We start from the raw sequence: 21190 nt of genomic DNA, 5'->3' as shown, positions 1-21190 counted from the left end.
GGGTATTCCAAGCCCAAACTTAAATTCCCCAAAATTATTTTTTTTTTCCAAGTGTTGTGCTTTAACAAATTCATTTATAGACTTTCTGCTAACACATCTAAAGTTTGTCTCAGTGTAAAGCACTGTAGGCCTCTATAAAAAGACTCACAAAAGCTTGATAATTCCACGTACTGTTTTCTATGGAGGCTGTATATTCCTGACAAGATCAACTCTGAATATGCTTCAGTGCCACTCAAAGTGATTGGTGGGTAAATAAAGTGTTATACAGCTGTAATTCGAGGCTACTCTAAATTTCCAGAGGAAGAGGTATATATGTATACAGCATATGCTGATCCACAGGTCAAGTTAGCACAGCTCACACGACACTGGAGGTGTGAAGGTCGGCCTAAAGCATGACGCTCACCCAGTCTACGATGAGGATTTTGCTGACACTCAGCCTCTGCTGCATGAGCTTGGCTGCAATGGCTACCGAGTTGAAGTAGCAGAACCCCCTGGGAGTAGGAAAGAAAGAGAGAGGAAGACAATAAAGACAAAGATGGATAGAGACAGAAACACAGAGAGTGATAATGACAAAAAGAGCAGAGAGTGAAAGAAAAAAGTTAGCAAGAGTTTCAGACAATGATAGAAAAGGGAGGAAAGCAGGAAACATGAAAACAGAGCACAAGAGAAAGAGAAAATGCAGTTACGAGAAACTATAAAAGATAGGGCGGGTGAATATAAATTGTTGATCAAATGTATACAAAGCATAGTACATCACTGTAAGATAGGGATACACAAAGCACTCCATGGCCAATAGCAGAACCTGAGCTGTTTGTGCAAAACTACTCCCTCCACTCTGTTGCCATTAATAAAAACCTGCCCTTGTCTACTTTTCTGGTTAAATAAAGGTTACTTACATGGGTGTGCTCTCCTCAGCATGGTGTCCAGGGGGTCGGACCACAGCGAAACCATTCTATCAATAAAAGCAAAAAACATCCAGATGTCAGGCTCATGTAAACATAGTAAGTCTCTCTTGCTCACACAGAGCCTGCAGAGGCCACACAGACGAAATTCCTCTCAAGTCCTTTGCCCAGTGTAATGTACAAGTTTTGATTGTTCAATCTGATTTGCATATAAGTTTTACAGGAAGATAAACACAATAGAAACACATAAAACACAACAATTTCAAAATACAAATTTATTTATTATCCAAACTGCTTATCCTGCTCTCCTATCCCAGGAGTCACTGGGTGGCAGGTGGGGAGACACCCTGGACAGGCCGCCAAGCCAACACACACACACACACACACACACACACACACACAGACAATTTAGTACAGCTGATTCACCTGACCTACATGTCTTTGGACTGTAGGAGGAAACCGGAGCACTCGGAGGAAACCCACGCAGACATGGGGAAAATATGCAAACTCCACACAGAGAACGACCCAAGACGACCCCCAAGGTTGGCCTACCCCGGGGCTCGAACCCACGACTTTCTTGCTGTGGGGCGACCGCGCTAACCACTGCGCCACTGTGCCACCCATACAAATTTACTATGCAACAGAACTCATCTAATCATTCATAGGAATTGCCTGACCTTAAACTTTAACTAAAATTAACCCTTACTCAACTCTGCATAACCAGAAAAGTCATGCATTTTACAACCAACTGACCACTTCTCCAAAGTTCCCTCCTTTCTTGGTTCAGGAACTTCTGATGTATGTCACAACAATGGTAATAAGAGCAAACAAGCAGTATGCACACGTGCACACAGACACGCACGTGAAAATGGATGCGTGGGGTCAGTTCGGGGCAGCTGTGTTAATGTGGGGGCCGATGGGAGTCCCACCCACTAGTTTCAGGTGTCTCAGTGCTATATGGGGACATTAGATAGATGTTACGTAGGGCAAATGTAAAGTGAGGAGGGCCGGCCTAATCATGTTGAGTCAGCTGCTGTGGATTAGCAGCCACCCAGAGGATTATTCCAGAAACGACTACCTCAACTGGCCAGAGAATGTCTTCTCGAAGTCTACGTAATATGTGCGTAGGAGGGGGGCACAGACAAACAGTGAGAAATACAGGGACAATGAATAGACACAGGCATTGAGAGGGAGACAGAAAGTGAGGGAGGGAGGGGAAAAAAAAAGGAAGTGTGCGTGTGATGTGAAGAGGTTCATGGAATTTCTTGGAGTTGTATTTCAGAGGTGTTGGTGCAGGTGGAATGCCGTTATAGCCTCCACAGGTGACAACTACAGAGCTCGCAGAGGATCAGGAGTGTGTGTGTGTGTGTTCCCGCACATACATATATTTCCGTATACACACACACATGCACAAGTGTGTCAAGATCAGTTTAAGCAGAGGTTAAGTCACTTCCTTTAAACTTTAATAGCTGAAGGAATTGCATGTCTGTTGTGATTTTTTTTTGTTTGTTTAAAAGAAAGTCCATAATCTGTAGCATTATCTCAAAAGAATATGCAATGTGCTGTAAGAAAAAAACAAAAACAAACCTGACCTTTTTTTTTTTTTACAGTAATCCTATCCACATGTATATGAAGTATTGAAAGACAACTTTCTTTGCCAAACACCATGTGGATCTGAGCATGGTGGACTACTGTCTCTCTGAGGAATGTCATTAGTCTGTGGTGTGGCAGCACTAAGTTAATACTAAGCACAACTGCTGCTCTGCAGGTGGCTGTGGTGTGAGGCTAATAAAGCAGGACTGTTAGCGGTGACTGTTAGCACTCACAATGCCTGCGCACCAGGCCGCCCCGCTGGGTTCAAACATTATGCGGGCGCTGCCAGGCGCAGCCACAGACACAGGAAGGCTGGCTGGTGGGTAAAGCAAGATGGGGGAGGGCGTCTGTCTGTGGGGTGCTAATAAGAGCCTTAGGGATGATTGGTACGGGGGGTGGGGGGGGCACATTCCTGCATCTCATGGTGTTGAGAGTATTAGCGGCTAAAAAGGCATCCAAATTAATACATTACCGTTTGTTGGCCGATTCAATTTTGACAAGATGTTCAGTGACACTCGCTGCTTGCTGATGGTCTGTAGATGTGTGTGGTCTAAACATGTCTTGTTGGTTGACATTCAATACCTGAATTATGTTCAAATCATTTGCAGTTTGGCAGACTGCCCATTGATATGGAATGACAACCAAATGTGCAAGTAACATGCTGACACCAATGAAACATGTAAATAATGAGCTGAGTGCATTAAGATGGGCATTTCATGGTTTAATGGTGTAACGCGGTCCCTAAAGACGGTCTCTGCAAGGACAAAGAAGCAACAGCTCTCACTTAGCCCCTATTTCTTTGTACCACAGATATCATCAAGAAGGTTGGGAGAGAAAAAAACTATTTCAGACCAGTTTGCCCTGTTAATATAATGCAGGAATACATTATTTGGAACAGTCCATTTAGTCCATTCATTTGACAGAACCACTAGAACTAACCTTGAGTTCTCCTGATGCTACCTTGAAGACCAGCTCCACCACTGAGCCCACAGCCAAGCGAGCTGCACTAGATGAATGGACCTCGTTCCAAATGGTGTCACTGTCCACCTGCAAACACACCAAACTCATTTGTTATAAAAAAGATAAATTTATTACATGCAAGCATTTCAAGGGTTTTTTTTTTGGAATTCACCGTTGGAATTAATCAAAATTGGATCTTCTTGTCCGCCCCCCCCTTTTTTTCCTCCCCAATTGTACCCGGCCAATTACCCCACTCTTCCGAGCTGTCTCGGTCTTTGCTCCACCCCCTCTGCCGAGCCGGGGAGGGCTGCAGACTACCACATGCCTCCTCCGACACATGTAGAGTCGCCAGTTGCTTCTTTTCCCCTGACAGTGAGGAGTTTCACCAGGGGGACGTAGCGTGTGGGAGGATCACGCTATTCCCCCCAGTTCCCCCTCCCTCATGAACAGCTGCCCTGATCAACCAGAGGAAATGCTAGTGCAGCGACCAGGACACATACCCACATCCAGCTTCCCACCCACAGACACGGCCGATTGTGTCTGTAGAGATGCCCAACCATGCCGGAGGCAATATGGGGATTCGAACCAGTGATCCCCGTGTTGGTAGGCAACGGAATAGACCGCTATGCTACCTGGACACCCCTCCCAAAATTGCATCTTCTAATGTGGCATGCTTCTCCATGTAATACAAGACATTTACTCTCTCTGTCCATCTCTCCTCGGTTCTTTGTTCATAACGTCAATGGTTTGTTTCAATTATAATGCACCACACACACACACACACACACACACACACACACACACACACACACACACACACACACACACACACACACACACACACACACACACACAAACTCTACAAGTGAAGTCGACTGAAACAACTCTGGCCCAGCTCCCATGTTTTGAATACACATATCTGGGGCGTAGGGTTTTGGTGATAAGTCATTTACTTTGTTTAGATCAGCAAAATTCTTCAATGTCTGCAGATATTAACTTGTCACATGATGCATCTGGGGTGTCTGGGCTGCTTCAAGAGTGTCTGCTTTGAGGTCCAATAGGTACAAACCCACGTGCCATAGGATCCTGAGAGCTTTCTGGAGATTGCCAACTTTATATATTATCTGGCTATTATCTCCATATATATTTTTACCTGATGGATGCCATTCATCAGGAAAACTGAGTGTGCCAAAAAGAGGTGATGATCAGAAGAAGGTACAAATCACAGAAAGGTTTACCAACAGTGAAAATGTCAAATAGTTGTAATAGTAATAATAATATTGTGTGACTTTTCATGTTTTGTGTTGCAAGCTCTACCCATCTGGTGCTTCAAACACAAGGAGTAAACAAAAGCTTTAAAAAAAAAACTGGCGAAGACGACTTGACTTTGTTTCAGACATGTGCACACAAACAACTCTGTGGACAGTAAAAAAGAGATAATTAAGTTGCTTACACAGAAAAGAGTTTGAATAAAGAGAAGGAACACTATTCTCTGAGGCAAGATTGATTGCCGAGACTTCTTTTCGATGAGCAAGAGAACAACTGACCCACGATGTCCATCTATGGGGGTTGTTCTGCGTATGCGTGCTCACACAGAGGCCAGCCATGCAGGAGTCAAGACTTATTAGTGCTTAGGCATGCCCGGCCTAGACACAATCACCGCAAAGAGCACACACGTAAATACAAAGACACACATACACACACACACACATAGGTCTAAACCACGCAGTCCCATAAACTAGAATCCTAAACGACTGATGGCAAGCAGAGCCATGAAGAGGGCAGTATATAGCTCCCATCATGCATGGCGGACACTGAAGGCAGATGGAGGACATGATAAACACAGAGGGAAGATGCTGGCAAAGGAAGAGACAGAGGGCAGTGAAAAGGAAAGTGTGTGTGTGTGTGTCTGTCTGTTTGTGTGTCTGTCTGTTTGTGTGTGTGTGTGTGTGTGTGTGTGTGTGTGTGTACTGTACACACATGTGATGGAACCACTGATGTTGGGGCTCCTCAGGGCTTTTTAGCATTATACCAGGATTAATTTGAATACGCTACCCCCAGTCAGCTAGCAAGCCAACCAGTAAGTCAGCCCACCAGTCAGCCATTAAGCTTTCCAGCAGCTAACCCATCAGCAAGTGTGTCAAGCCCGGCTTGCCAGTCATCAAGCTAGGTAGGTATCCAGCGTTTAAACCAGCAAACCTTTCAGCCAGACAGCAAGTGAGCTAGCCAGCCAGCTCTCCTCTTGCCTCCAGTAACAGCAGCGATCAAGGCCAGAGGAGGACTCCATAATACCATCCGCAGGGAAGGAAAAGGCTCTTTTCAACTAGTGCCAAGAAGGACTTGGTCATGAATTAAGTGACTGGGGTGCATTTAGCATGAGGAAGAAGAAAAAAAAAAGCCGGGGGGAGAGAAGAGAAGTAAGGCGGACGGGGGTACAGAGAGAGTTATTGATGAGCGAGCAATGTGGAGGATGCCAAGAAAGCAAGAAAGTAAAAGACTATATATATTGAGGAGTTGAGTGAATGAATTGGGAACTGAATCTTATGTTTAAGCCAGGTAATGAGCCCCAACAGCAACAGTTGTCTAAACCAGTACATGGAAACATGTTTTATGATTCCCCGTGTTGATTTTGTTTGTGCCCAAAGCAAGGGCAGGAACATGGACTCAGAAGTTAGGAAAAAGTGAATGGAATGAAGAAGTGGGTGTGTATTTTGTCTGTACGTGTATATATTTTGTGTATGTGTGTGTGTGTGTGTGTAAGTGAGGGGGTAGAAAGAGCAGGAACGTGTTGGAATGAAGAAACGATGGTTCTCATCTGGCTGACAGCCTAATTTCAGCTATGTCCTTCTATGTGTATGTGTGTGTGTGTGTGTGTGTGCGTGTGTACGACAGGAAGACAACAATTTAGCTCTATTTGCCATTATAAAGAGCAGAACACAGCAGCACAGGGCTGAGGTCCTTCTGGTTCCCACCACAACAGCACCAGTAACCCTGAGGGGGAGAGAGAGTGAAAGGAAGAGAGGATGAGGGATGGAGGAGAGAGATGTGAGAGGGAGGTGGAGGCAGGAAGAGGGCTGAAAGGAGAGAGAGGGAGAAGTAAAAGCTGGAGTCCAGGGACACAGAGAGAGAGAGAGAGAGAGAGAGAGAGAGAGAGAGAGAGAGAGAGAGAGAGAGAGAGAGAGAGAGAGAGAGAGGGAGAGAGGGAGAGAGAGAGAAATAGACAAGGAGGCAAATGGGACAGAGGGAGGGAGAGAGAGAGAGAAAGAGAGAGGGAGAGAGAGAGAGAGAGAGAGAGAGAGAGAGAGAGAGAGAGAGAGAGAGAGAGAGAGAGAGAGGTGTAAAAAGTGGGTGGATGTGAAAATGGTTATGGGAGTGGTGTCTGTGTGTTGCTGCGTGCATGTGTGTGTGGGTGAAAGAGAAAGGGGTGCTGGAGTTGCCTTTGGCAATTCTCAACATGAACACGCATTGTCAAAAACAAACAAACAAACAAACACGTGCGCGCACGCACGCACGCACACACACACACCCACACACCTGTAATGGAGACGATGCCTTCCCGAGTACTTCCTCAAGTGAGGTTGTTGTACCCTACATCATGGCCTTTAAAAGACAACACACACTCCAAACTCTGGTGCCCATCTCAGCCACTGCAGGCTTGATCACACAAAGAATCTCACATCAACATATTCACCACCATGCATGCACAAATGCGTTTGAATGAACACAAATACATATGTGCACGCACACACAAATGCACCCACGCTCGCACACAGAGCGTGTTTAGCAAAAACATCTGGATATAATTACCAACTCGACACAAAGCAGAGCAACAGCTTTTGTTGCCTCTGGAGCTTTAGGTGGTGTGTGTGTTTTGCGTGTGTGTGCAAGTATGTGTATATGTATGAGTGTGGGCATGCGTTTCTTTGTGTGGTAGAACAAATAGTACCATTATTTAGGCAGAGAAGGGCCGGAGGGAGAGAGCAAAGAGAGAAGTACCCCAGTACTATCTGATGGTACTAAAACCGAATGTCTCCACATCTTATCACACGTTTGGGTGCCGTATGAGGTTGGATCACATGAAGACGGACCGTGTAGTTTCCCGCCATTTGACACGGAATCAAAACGTGCCTCGTTACTAACACGCAGACTCATTCTAATCAACTGGAAGTCGAATAAAGCGCCATCATTTCTGCAGTGGTTAAGGGAGGTGCTGTCCTTTCTACCTTTAGCAAAGCTCCGATATAAAATACATGTAAAACCCGCAAAAACTTTACTTTGACCTGGAGTCCTTTCATACTTTATTGAAGGTTTTCCCTTTTATTGAATGTACTTCTTTGTTTTTAACCTGGTTGTAACGACAATATTTATACATATATGGGTGCAACTTTATATCGTCTTCAAAAACATGGTTATTATGTGGAATTGGAATAAGAAATCCCTGCATAGTCCTTTTTTTTTCTTGAGCCTTGGGGGGAGGGGGATTCCTACATGTTTCTTTTTGTTGTTGTTGTTGTTGTTGTTGTTGTTTGTGTGTCTTGTATACCTGTTCCAAAACACTTGAAAATTGGAAAATAAAGTTTTCAAAAAGGTTATAAAAAAAAAAGTGTGAGTCAAATAGTAAATGATCAGGCAGTATCATGCATTGACAGGACACTGGCACATGACGTTGGTGGGTGCATGTACTACCTTGGTAGTACTGCACTTCAGCAGTAAAAAGTACTGGCATTTCCATAAGAAAAATAAAAGACACTTACCCCAATCCCGCCACATGGCAGCCTAACAAACATGGGGCTCGCCGAACCTAAAGAGGCAGAGGAAAAGTCAGAAAATGAGCGAGAGAGGTCAAGACAGAAAAAGAGAGGGAAGAGAAAGGGAGCGGTGAGGAAGGAGTCAAGGAAAGAGAGAGAGGAAGAGATCCGAGAGAGGTAAAGCGGTAACCTCGTGGACTCAAATACGACCTTTGGACTCAAACTTTTGACCTCGTGAACTCTTCCAGCAGCGCGAGCAGGCACGGCGGTGCTTTAATGAGGCTAGGTGATGGGAACATCCTCTCCCTTTGCCCTCACGTTCAGATGCACCGTATTCACAGCAAATCCACATCCTGGACCAGTGAGTAGACTTTTTTTTTTCTATCTGTCTAACTGACTGTTAGAAAACAATGACTTCAGTCCTCTGAGGTCACAGTTTGACCAAAGTGGCTACAAACAGCGGCGAGGTGACTCAACTTAAAATGTAAATCTAGAATGCCATTCACAAAAATATAACACAGGCATGATTTTAGATATTGTATGAATTAACTTGAGATTTTTTTCTAGTAAAATTGTTTAAATCACCAACCGAAAGTGAATGAGAAAAAAACGTAATATAAAACTATTGAAATGAGGAAAACAATAGCCCCCCCCCCTTTTCCTCCTCAACTGTATCCGACCAATTACCCCAGTCTTCCGGGTCGTCCTGCTCGCTGCTCCACCCCCTCTGCCGATCCGGGGGAGGGCTGCAAACTACCACATGTCTCCTCTGATACATGTGGAGTCACCAGCCACTTCTTTTCACCTGACAGTGAGGAGTTTCACCTGGTGGACATAGCACGTGGGAGGATCACGCTATTCCGCCTGGTTCCCCCTCCCCCCTGGACAGGTGCCCCGACCAACCAGAGGAGGCGACCAGGGCACACACCCACATCCGGCTTCCCACCCGCAGACACGGCCAATTGTGTCTGTAGATACGCCCGATCAAGCCAGAGGTAACACGGGGATTCGAATCCGCGATCCCCATGGTGATAGGCAATGGAATAGACCGCCACGCTATCTGGACACCCCAAAACAATAGCTGGTACCATTTAGACATTAAACTGAACACAAATGGCATATGATATGAATATTTTGTCAACTTTGATGACGTTTCTCTCTTTGGCATATTAGTGCCTTCAGTTTGTCGCATGTGGACAGAAATACATGCAAGTAACAAAAGCAATGCTGTTGTAAGAGAATACGTTTATAAATAGAATAAGTAAATGTAATATGTGAGTGCTTATTAAGAATATGGCTGTCCCCATAGGCTGGCTGTGCTCACTTTGTGGTTCCTGGAACTTTTTTTTTTCCTCTCCTGCTACACTTTCCTTTTTTTCATATCCTGCAGGGCCACCTGTGTGTCTGGCCCGCGACTCGAGTCTGGTAAAAAGAGCGGAGTGCTGCAGAATTTATGTCTTTATTGGAATGAAAGCTACAATGGCTGGGGGCTTGTCCCTTCCTATGTGTAGGCACACGCATGCACAGGTGCGTGCACACACACACCCACACACACACATACACACACACACACACCACACACACATATATACAAGACTGCATAAACTGCACCTGTACTGTAGCCACCAAAGAGCAGTTAGAAGTAACTGAGCGAACATTTGGGTTAATGCTCTATTTCAATCAGTCCTCAGCTGATCATAACACCTCCCGTTCTTTATTAGACTGCACTTGCTTAAGAGATCGCTTAAGCATTAAGGCGGATTCATTTAACAGATGCTGTGGATTCAAGGCATTGTTCAAATCATAAAAACTGAATGGAACATGTTCACCATAATGTACTGTGCCGCTGATGAAAAGCCAAAAGCAGCTTATTAGGGCTAATCTTACATGACTAGCAGTTAGCGTTTGCAGGGACGTGGCAAGCCACCAGGCTGACTACAATGAATGAGCTAAGATGCAATCTGCAGGTAGGGGATCAACTCATCTTTGGAAGGAGATAAAGAGAAAGAGAGAAAGAGAGAGAATGTGTGTGTGTGTGTGTGTGTGTACTGGCATACACCCTGGATGCCTATGTGTAAAGAAATTGCAGGGCTGATGTCATGGAAAAAGGTCGGGTGTGTGCATGTGTGTGTATGTGTGTGTGTTTGCAATCATGTATGTGTACATGTGTGTTTTTGTGTGTCTTACAGTCCAGTTTCTGCCGCAGTGGGTTGGCTCCATACAGCAGGACATGGGCCTCAGAGTGAACCATCTGTAACTCCTCAAGAGTGGCCTTTCTACCCCGGATACACTGAACAGAGAGAAGAACAGAGGTGAGGTTATAGAAAGAATCACATACAAGAGAGAGAGAGAGAGAGAGAGAGAGAGAGAGAGAGAGAGAGAGAGAGAGAGAGAGAGAGAATGGAAATATATACATACATACACACACAACAATTTCATCTATTCCTATTCCCTTAATTTCAATCTACAGTCACCCCACTCACAACCAAAGCTACAGCACCCATGGGGTTGGATAAAGGAAGATGGAAAGAGGGAACAAGAGAAAGAGTGAGCAACCAAGAAGAGAGGAGAGGAGATAAGATGTCAGTATGGACAGAGGGTAAGTAAATGACTGAGGTGGTCACCCACCAAGGGGTTACAGGTTAATACCTCTTGTAATAATGGATTAATACAGGCTACATGGAGGTCCAAAGGTAGGTTTGTGCACGCGCTGCATGTGTGTGTGTATTCCCTAAAGTGTGTGCGGTCATGCATCCGAGTACGCTTACCCTTAATGTACAAATGTATGAACTTAAGCAGGAAAGTATGCGTGTGTGTGTCCGTGTGTGAAAGGGCAAGTGAGAACGACAGCAAGGAGAGAAAGCAAGAGAAATGATTGATCCAAGTGACAACAACCTCTTAGTGTCCCTGCAATAAAATAAGGCTCTTACCATGATTAGACACAGACCTGACTACAACTAGAACTACCCCTCCTACCACTCCAGAGAGAGAGAGAGAGAGAGAGAGAGAGAGAGAGAGAGAGAGAGCGAGAGAGAGAGAGAGAGAGAGAGAGAAACACAGTACAGAGGGACAGAGACAGACAGAGGAAAAGGAACAGTGGGATAGAGAACAAGACAGAAATGAGAGAAATAGAGAGGATGTGAAAGACAAACAGGTGGTAATAAACCGTGGAGACAGAGAGAGACAGGAAGAGAGCGAGAGAATAAGAGAGAGGAAGTGCACAGTGAAATGATCAGGGGACTTGCTCTCTGCTGGCTTCACTGATTGCTCGGGCCAGTCACACACAAAAAAAAAAAGACTTGGGGAGAAATCAGGAAAAGAAAGTGCATGCACACACACACACACACACACACACACACACACACACACACAATGATGCAATGACTATCATGTCTCAGTTTCCAAAATTACACTGCATTTAAAGAACATGAACAGATGAATGCACTCTGAGCGTGTATTAGCTGGCATGCAAACACAAGAGTGTATGTGTAGCACATGTGCAAAGGTAAGAGGTCAAATTTGGTTGAACCTCAGTGCAATCTAGTCTCCCCGACATGATCATCTGTCCTCGAGCTTCCACTCTTACCACTACCACCATACCATGTCTAAACCTCTACTTTTAAACTTATGATCTATAAATTCTATTGAATAAATTATTGTTTACTGTTTATTGGTATTTAACCTCAAAATTAGTGGTGTTGGTCCGACTCTGAGTCACTATTTATTTATTTATTTATTATATTTTTATTTGGCAATCTCATTACATAATTCAAATCTCATCTACAGATCTAAAAAGCAGCGGCATAAAAAAGAAAGAAAGAAAGAAATGGGGATTACACAATGAAGCCCTAAGGCTTTCAAGCTGTCCATGCTGCAAACTATGTGATTTATTTTTATCAATGAGAAGGATAACGGCCAATGGAAATTGGCTACACCCTGCCACCGTCTGGCCATGACGAAAAACTACACTTCTGATGAACTGCGCGATTAAAGATGGTGACCGAGTCTGACATCATTACCCGTTTAAACCAATTACTTTGTAAATACTTCAGTAAGAAAAAGATGACATTGTTGGCATTATTGTGCAGTAAGAGGTGGAGCACTATTATCTGATCAATGAATAATGACGTGACGCGTGACCAGGTGGGGATACCTGCAGTCGGTTGAGACTGAAGAGGTCACTGATTCAACTTTCCGTGGCAATGCGTATTGTTTAAGTTTGGAATAGAGTTTGACATGCCATCTACATCCTGCAATGCATTTTGACTGTTTTTACCGTTTTTTCCCCAGGGGTATCAAAAGACAAGATGTCAGTGCACCTTCTGACCTAAACTGTTGTTTAAAAGCAAGACTAGGAAAGCACGATTCTCATTGTATAATATCATGTGTTAGGAGGACAGAAAGACATGAAACCAGGAGGCAACTGTTTTAAAAACTGGCCCCATTCCAGCTCTACTATAATACAGTGATCTAAACTGCTGATTTGGATACCTTAATATTTGTAGATCTGCCTAGAAAAGGGAAATTAGCCTGTTTGCAGTATGTCTCTAATTGTATGCATGTCTCGGTCACTTTATTAACCAATCTACTGTATCTATAAATGTAACCACCTATTTATTGCACTGTATGTGTCAATCTACCTATCTATCCATCCATCCATTCATTCATCCATCCATCACTGCATCAGTGTCTATATAGTTCTATCTATCCATCTGAATGTCTATCTATGTTTAAATATAGCGCTCTATTTTTGTCTCTTTGTCTGTCCATCCAGCCAACCACCAAGCAAGTGACTCCGTGGAGAGATTTAACAGTGGGTTTACCTCACAATGTGCCCTGAGGCCGGTCTCCTGTAGTCGGGACCAGATGCTCTGGATGCGACCAGCGTGCTCTGGGTGGCTGGTCGTGTTACCACACATACACTGATGCTTCTGCATCAGAGAATCATATACCAGGCCTGCGGAACACACACACACACACACACACACACACACACACACACACACACACACACACACACACACACACACACACACACACACACAGAAACATGTAATTAGAGCACACATAAATGTATGTATCTAAGTAGTTGTTCTTTGTGTCTATCGTGTCTCAGTGATTCCATTTGCATCAGAACACATGTGAGTGGATGTGCACACACACTGATGCTCATAAAAGAAATACCACATGGGTCACTGCTGCTCCGGATGGATAATAAGAGTGCTGTCAAGATGCCTCTAAGAAAGGTATGGTGACACTGTGCAAGATTAGCTGTATCATGTGGTGTTTGTGTGTGTGTGTGTGTGTGTGTGTGTGTGTGGTGTGTGTGTGTGTGTGTATTGGGGTGGTTGTGGATTGGATCAGAGCATCCTGTCAGAGTCCCAGAGTTCAAAGCAGATACAATTCCTGTACATATATGTATATCACAACAGACCTATTGTGTGGTTGCTAATTACACTATGTGGCTTCAAGCAGTGGGATCATTAAGACTCAGAAACAGTTATAATTAGTTAACGCCCATCAAACCTGCCCCCAGAAGCCAGTAGCTGCTGCCATCAGAGAATCAGAATCTGTTGAGTTCTTCAAGTCCAAACTTAAAAGTCATCTTTTTGCCTTAACCTACAATTAGTTGCCTTTAAATTGAGTACTTCACAACCTGTACTGCATGGCAGGTCGGTTTCTGTCTCAATGAATTTACCAACCACTGTTCTGCTGACAAGATTATAGAGTATATTAATTATTGCAAGCTGCTGTCTTCTCTCACATGTCTTTTCTCTCTCTCTGAATGATGTCTTCTCCTTTCTCTTCTTCTGTGTGTGAATGGTGTGATGTGAGTCTCCCCTGTGTGCACGTGTAGTCTGTCCTCCTCCCAGGTCTCCATGGTGATGGTGGTCGCCACCTGGACGCTGCTTGGAATCCCCCTCATCACATTTTTTTTAATACATCTTACAAATCAATTTCATTTTGTTGTCCTGTTTCACTGTTACATCCTTCTCTCACTATGATGTGTGACTTTTCTTGTCTCTTCTCCCGTGTATGTGAATGGTGTGATGTGAGTCTCCCCTATGTGTCCTCCTGTCAGGTCTCCATGGTGATGGTGGTCGCGTGGCTCAGGTCCTGGGCTGTTCTGGGGGCATCTGGACACTGCTTGGCATCCTCCTCATCATATTCTTCATATATTTTACAATGCTATTATAAGTTTGTTATCTTCTTTAAATGTTGTATTCTGTATATTATGTTTTATTCTGTACACACAACAATGTCTGTCTATCTTGGGAGGGAGATCCCTCCTCTGTTGCTCTCCCTGAGGTTTAGTCCTATTTTTTCTCCATGTTAAAAGGATTTTTTTTTTAAGGGAGTTGTTCCTTACCCAATGCGAGGGTCTAAGGGCAGGATGTTGTATTGCTGTAAAGCCCACTGAGGCTAATTTGTAAGTTGTGATAATGAGCTATACAAATGAAAATGACTTGACTGTAGTTAAAGAATTCGATTTTCACCTTTAATGATAATAAACTCTGTGTGATGTCACCACGTGTCACGATATAACTCAATAAGTAGTCATGTAAAGCGTTACCATCCAACGGACCTGTAGTGAATCGTGGCTTGATGGGCGGTTCCTGCACGACCATGGGGAAGGAGGCAGAAGCCGGCGATGACTGGGCCCGGGAGAGGGGTCGATGTCCAGCAAAGTTGATTGACAGACCGGCTGCCTCCATTGAGGCCTGGTAGTTCCTTAGCTGGTGGATTCTCTGTTGTTCTAACAACAGAGCCTGCTGCTTAAACACACACACACACACACACACACACACACACACACACTTAGAATTACACAAAAAAGAACATAACTGCAAGGGGCATGCAGTGACACACAAACACACATAAAAAGGGAAACGTAAAAGAGTAGATGCGTACACACATATAGGACATAAATACACACCAGCATAAAATATGTTTGAATATTTAAACTGTAATAACTTTTCGTTGCCACATGATGGCGATATATACATACAAAGACACAGCAGAATATGAACGTCCTGACGCTTAACTGCAGATAAGATATAGTATTGTATCAGGCTAAGTTAGTAATGAATTAAGAATTGCGTTTTATTTCAAAATGAAAAAAAAAGAAGAAAAACTTTGTTGTAGACATAAATATGGTGAGATAAACCAACGGAAAAATAAATTTAAGATAGACAATTTTAGCCAGGGAACCTTCTAGATGATAAGTTTTCTGATCTCATACAGAGTTGAACAACCAACCATTGTTTTGATGGCTCAGCTGAAAACTCATCCTAATTTCCAAAATGGAAATGCTTCAGGGTAGCACATAAAACGGCTCATCCCTTACCAAAAGGTACCATAGTTAAGTTATGAACAAGTACAAGTTATAAACAGACACTGTTTCAACTAGAAAGCTTATAATACGTTTCCCGGGGGTCTTCATTATGACAGTGTCTGCAGGCACAAGGACTTCTGACATTAGGATCCTAGCTGGGGACCTGAGCGATGTCTGATTGGTCCACACAAATATTTAGCTGCCAATTTAGCAGTCTTCTTGACTTGCTTTCTCAAAAACACAGAATATAATAGGCCTTCAGGTCAACATGAACAGTGACTGGTCATCTCATGATAGTCGTACTTCCTTCAGATGCTTAAAGCCAACAGTAACAAGCATATTCTGAAAGAAGAGCTAACTTTGACACTACTTTGAAACCCCGACTACTTACAAGCTCCCTTCACATGATTATTAAAGAACTACGAGATCAAACCTTTGCTTTATAACAACCACTCAAATTATGGCTACGACTCCTAAAGGACAATTAAATTTCAAATAATGATCTTGATTTTAAAGCTACTCTTCTGAGAACTCTGGTTTAGCGAAAGTGAACTATAATTTTTTATGTTCGTACTTTTTAGGAATTATAGTTAAATATCCATATTGACTGAAGGCTGTTAGTACTCCCCAGAAAGACTGGCAGAGTTCTCTCCTTGTTCTGAACTAATGGGCGTGTCTGCCTGGAGTCTGGGCACCATGGAGACAGAGAGGACTGGCTGATTGGATTTGGCTGAACAAGCAGCCTGGATTGGCTAGACGGAAGAGGAAAAGGCTTTCTATTCTGCGTGTGTGTGTGTGTGTGTGTGTGTGTGTGTGTGTGTGTGTGTGTGTGTGTGTGTGTGTGTGTATGCACACATTCATTTTGTAAGCGCATACAGACTGAGCAGGAGTGAAACAAAAAGTGAGATTTGGATTTGCAGGGGTGAGAGACTATATGTGTGTGAGCAGGTGTGGATTGCATGCGTGCATGTCTGTGAGTAAGTGCGTACAGTTTGCATATATAGGTATACAGTTTCTTGGTCTTTAGGGCTCCTAGCTCCCATCTGATAATAGTGTGGAGGTGGTAGCTTGCCCTTGGCCATTCACAAAAAAAATAAAAATAAACTGACATTAGATGAGCAAGCTGGCCATGCAAATGTGAGTTTGTGTGGGTTCAAGTACATGAACATCAGAGAGAGAGAGAGAGAGAGAGAGAGAGAGAGAGAGAGAGAGAGAGAGAGAGAGAGAGAGAGAGAGAGAGAGAGAGAGAGAGGGAGAGAGAGCGAGCGAGCGAGAGCGAGAGAGTGAGAGAGCGTGACGGCATGGATGTGTATTTCTGTGATTTTTGAAATATAGCTTAAAAACGGACTTAATCCTGTGGGGCAATGGGTGATAGGCAGTCAGGCGACCAGACAAGCAGACAGACAGAATGCAGCGTGAAGTGTTTCAGTCATTCAATGGCTCCATCTGTTGCTACTTGTGGATCTCTCCCATTTGGCCTAACCCCCCCCAAAAATACACAGCATTTCAGCTGTCATATGAATGTGAAGGCATGGGAGAATTTGGCTAAAAAAGTGCGGTACAGTGTTCTATTTCAGATTAAAATAGATGACACCACTGATGTGAATGTAGGAAGACAGCAAAATGGCAGGAGAGATCTGATGCCACATTTGGACAGCAGAAAAGAGACCAGTGTTGTTGCAGAGCTTGTACATTTAAGGAAAAACATTTGCCTCCAATAATAACTGAACAGGGTACTTTTTCCCCTTGTAATAAACACAATCTGTTTATAAATTGACTCACTTAACTAAATTCCCAGTGCTTGCTTTTGATTCCTACTGTGGTCTGTCTTCCTCTCTCTGAGCTCCATCTTAATCCCTGTCTGTGATTCAGTCATCCCTTCTTCCACTTCTCCCCCCCCCCCCTTTTGTCTTTCACGTCTCTTTTACTCTGCCTTTTTCTCTGTTCTTCGCCTCATGGTTTTTATATATCTCTCTCTTCATCTCTCACACTGGTTCTCTTTAACCCCTTTAACTCACATCCTGATGCCACTTCTCTTCCTGCTCTCCATGCTTTATGCCCAAGAATTCAACTTACTTTCTCCCTCTTCCATTTCCTCTTCTACTACTTTCCTCTGCTGGGGCTTCATCCTCCTTTTGTCCAGTTCTCTCTCTCTCCATTCTCTCTCTCACTGTCTTTCTCTCTACCTCCTGTTCAGGGCCCTTACCTGTCGGAAGAGGTGTTCCTGCTCAGCCTGTCTCTCCCTCTGCTCCCTCTCATCCTGCTCCTGAGGGTCTGGGGGCTCCTGCTTGATGACCACAGCCCGCAGTGGTGGTCCTGCCTCTTGGATAGAGGTGGATGAAGATGAGGAGGAAGATGAGGAGAGGTCCTGATGCTCTCTCAGCTCCTCCTCTGTCTCCTCAGGGTGGATCTGATGCTGCCTGCTGGGACCACAAGAGCCTGCGGCTGGTGCCTGATCACTGGACTTGGACATCATCTGAAAGGGAGGGAGAAGGTGGCATGACGATGAGGGATTTACCACTGCTCTAGCCAGTTTGGGCTATTGGGTTGACGCCAGGTCAGTAAAGGCTACCTGCACCAGATAATTTCAACCATAATGTCAACATTTCTGACTTGGGGCCCCATGTGACACCTAAATCAGTCAAATGTTCTGCGTTTTTCCACACATGGGATAACGTAAGTTCAATACCTGTTAATAGAGGAAGATGCATTATATAGCAGTCAACTTTCATGTACAAGCACTGAGCCCATATGGTCTAAGACAACTGGGGGGGGGGGGGGGACTGGAAACAGAAATAATTTCAGTAACAATAAGGACGGGGTAGGAGGGAAGGAGGAGAAAAGGAAAACTTTTCAGAAAATAAGAGAAAGGAGGGAATGAAGGAGACAACCGCTCTATTTCCAGACAGGATAGAGAAAGAGACTGGGGGCCAGCGGTATGTTTGAAGCAGACCGGGTTCAGGGCATACAATCTAAGTTTTGATTCTTTAACGTGAAGAGCAGGTGACAGATAACAGGAAATCTGTGTGTATTTACGAGGTTAACAATGAGACCAACGCTGATAAATTATAAAACAAAAGTCTGTCTAATGTTTGCATTTGTATTGTTTTGTACACTTTGGTTTAATTCCTAGAGATATGATGGCTTACAGGACTGTTTTACAGATCAAACTCTTCCCAGATTATTTATGAATTTAAAAGATATATTCTGATTAGGACAGATAAAAAGGCAGAAAAACAGAGCAAAGCAAGGAGGAAGCTAGACAGGAGAAGGGGAAAGGCTTGATTGCTGGAATCTTGTTTTGGCAGCTGGGACTGTCTCTGTCGCCACAGCAATGACAAAAAAAAAAAAAGACAAAAAAAAGGATTAAAACATACAGAAACTTGTGTGCATGCACACAAACACACACACACACACACACACACACACACAGCAACTTCTGCAGCCCTAAACGTTGGTGTCTACTGTCATCACTGGAGTAAGCCACTGTTTGCAGATGAGATGACACACACACACACACACACAAGGGCCTGGTTGGCACAGCGCCCAGGGAATGGTGTATTGACGTCAGAGAACGGGCTCTTGCCTCATCCCTATCCCTCTTCTCCAAACAAGCTCCTCTTTTAACACTTTTCCGCCCCTGCCTTACTGCCTCTCTCTCTCGCTCAGGCCCCCTCCTCTCCAACCCACCTTTTCACAGAGGAAATAGTTGCTGGGATTTGAACCGTGAGGGGGCAGACACTAAATAAACCTGTTGAGACAGATGGGGGGGGGGGGGGGGGTGAAAAAGAGAGCGGGTGAGAGAGTGAAAAAAGAGAAAGACTTAGAAAGACAGAACACCAGATAGAAAGATAGAGAAAACCTCATAGGGATCACAGGAAAGGGACAGAGAGAGAAAGAGAGAGAGGTAGAGTGAGAATAAGAGAGGGACAGAGAGGAGGGTCAGTCACGAAACACTTGTATTACTATTTAGATATCACTTGAAACCAGTTCTGGATGTCCCTGTCCCCATTCCTCCCACTGTCACGGTGTCAGTAGATGTCCCTGTTTGCATTTAGATTCTTTTCCGTTTTCTTCATTAAGTCTGTTTCTCTGTGTGTCTCTTTCTGTCTACCGCTCAGCTTGTCTGTCTGTGTCTCTCTATGACACACACACCGACAGCCACAACAACTTTAAGCAAGTGAGCCGAGCACAGTATTAGCTTAACTGTCTCAAGTAGCCATGGCTGCCCATGGCTCAGGAGCTGGAGCAGGTTGTCCGGTAACTGTGGGGTTGCTGGTTCGATCACCCGCTCCTCCTTGCAAAAATGCTGATGTGTCCCTGAGCAAGACACCTAACCCCCAAATGCTTCTGATGAGCTGGTCGTTACCTTACATGGCTGACACCGCCAGCAGTGAGTGGGTGTGTGTATGCATGGGTAAATGAGCCAGGCATTGATTATAAAGCACTCTGGACGCTGTCCATTTAATGACTGTACAATATGATGCAACCGCCTTCCATTAAACTTCACACTCAGTGTTTTAAGTATTTTTCAAGATGTTGCATGATACAGCTACTCTGTGATGGTCTCGCAGCCTGTCCAGGGTGTGTCCCCACCTGCCGTCCAATGACTACTGGGATAGGCTCCAGCATCCCCACGACCGTGACAGCAGGATAAGCAGTTTGGATAATGGATGGATATTGCATGATACAGCTACTCGCTGCCTCATGGTCAATCTTGATTTCCTATTGAGTATCTCTATGTCTCCATTATAAAGAAAGAAGAAGAAGATAGTCTTCATTAATCCCTGTGAGGAAATTCAATCTCTGCATTTGACCCATCCTCCTCCTATGAGGAACAGTAGGCAGCCATTGTATGGCATCCATGGACCATCTCCCAAGTTCTGGGGCCAGTGCCTTGGCAAGAATACCTGATATCTAACACCGAACAAAGCATTTCATTGGTGACTATTACTTTGATACCATTGGTTACCCTTCCTTTGGTACAGGGTACCATTTCTACTGACAACCAGCAGAGGCTAAGAGCAGCCTAAGCATTATCATTCATACAGACATGTTTAGAGGATTAAACCAGATTACGTAGCCGACTAATCTGATAAAGAATCACATACTTGATAAGGACTGCCACTGCTGGCATTAGCTGGTATGCACTGCATTTTTTCTTCTGTAAAAGTTAACCTTGTCTAATAGATATTAAACAATAGGTGAGACAACAACGATAACCAGAGAGCTCCACCGACTCAGCATCTGCAGTGAGCTCCTTACATACATATATACAGCACCAAGGTAGGTGCACGGGCTCCAAACTGGGCTTACTCTGGATATGACATGATACAATGACTAAGAGTTACGGACCTGTGCTCTACATGGGGGCATGGTTGTTTGATTGATACGTGATACATCATGTACACACACGTACACAGATGAAAATTAAAATCTTAGATTGAAGCTGAGAGTCACAAGTAATAAGATAATGGGTACGATTCTATGTCTGTGTCTTGATACTTACGGAGCTCAGTGGATAAATGGATTTCGCAGTGAGCTTGACTCATAAAACTGGAGCGGCTAGAGCATAGAAGCTAAAGGCTAATGGTGGGCAACAAATCAACACAGGATAATGGAGTTTAAGGAGGTTAATCCTCTAGGAATGT

At 44.1% G+C, this 21190-nt stretch overlaps 1 protein-coding gene across 1 annotated transcript in view; it reads right to left on the bottom strand.

Annotated features, from left to right (window-relative positions):
- Positions 1-21190, bottom strand: part of hdac4 (histone deacetylase 4) — a 218972-nt gene that overhangs the window by 38812 nt on the left and 158970 nt on the right. Inside the window, exons 14-21 of the mRNA XM_056289300.1 lie at positions 17746-18015; positions 14790-14976; positions 13027-13160; positions 10391-10493; positions 8210-8256; positions 3435-3542; positions 897-952; positions 404-491 (exon numbers count right to left, since the gene is read on the bottom strand). Coding sequence (XP_056145275.1) covers positions 404-491; positions 897-952; positions 3435-3542; positions 8210-8256; positions 10391-10493; positions 13027-13160; positions 14790-14976; positions 17746-18015 — 993 coding nt within the window. The remainder of the gene's footprint in view (positions 1-403; positions 492-896; positions 953-3434; positions 3543-8209; positions 8257-10390; positions 10494-13026; positions 13161-14789; positions 14977-17745; positions 18016-21190) is intronic.

Source organism: Lampris incognitus, chromosome 11 (assembly GCF_029633865.1).
Source record: "Lampris incognitus isolate fLamInc1 chromosome 11, fLamInc1.hap2, whole genome shotgun sequence".
In the NCBI taxonomy this organism is placed as follows: Eukaryota; Metazoa; Chordata; class Actinopteri; order Lampriformes; family Lampridae; genus Lampris; species Lampris incognitus.
This window is presented reverse-complemented; position numbering and strand designations above follow the sequence as displayed.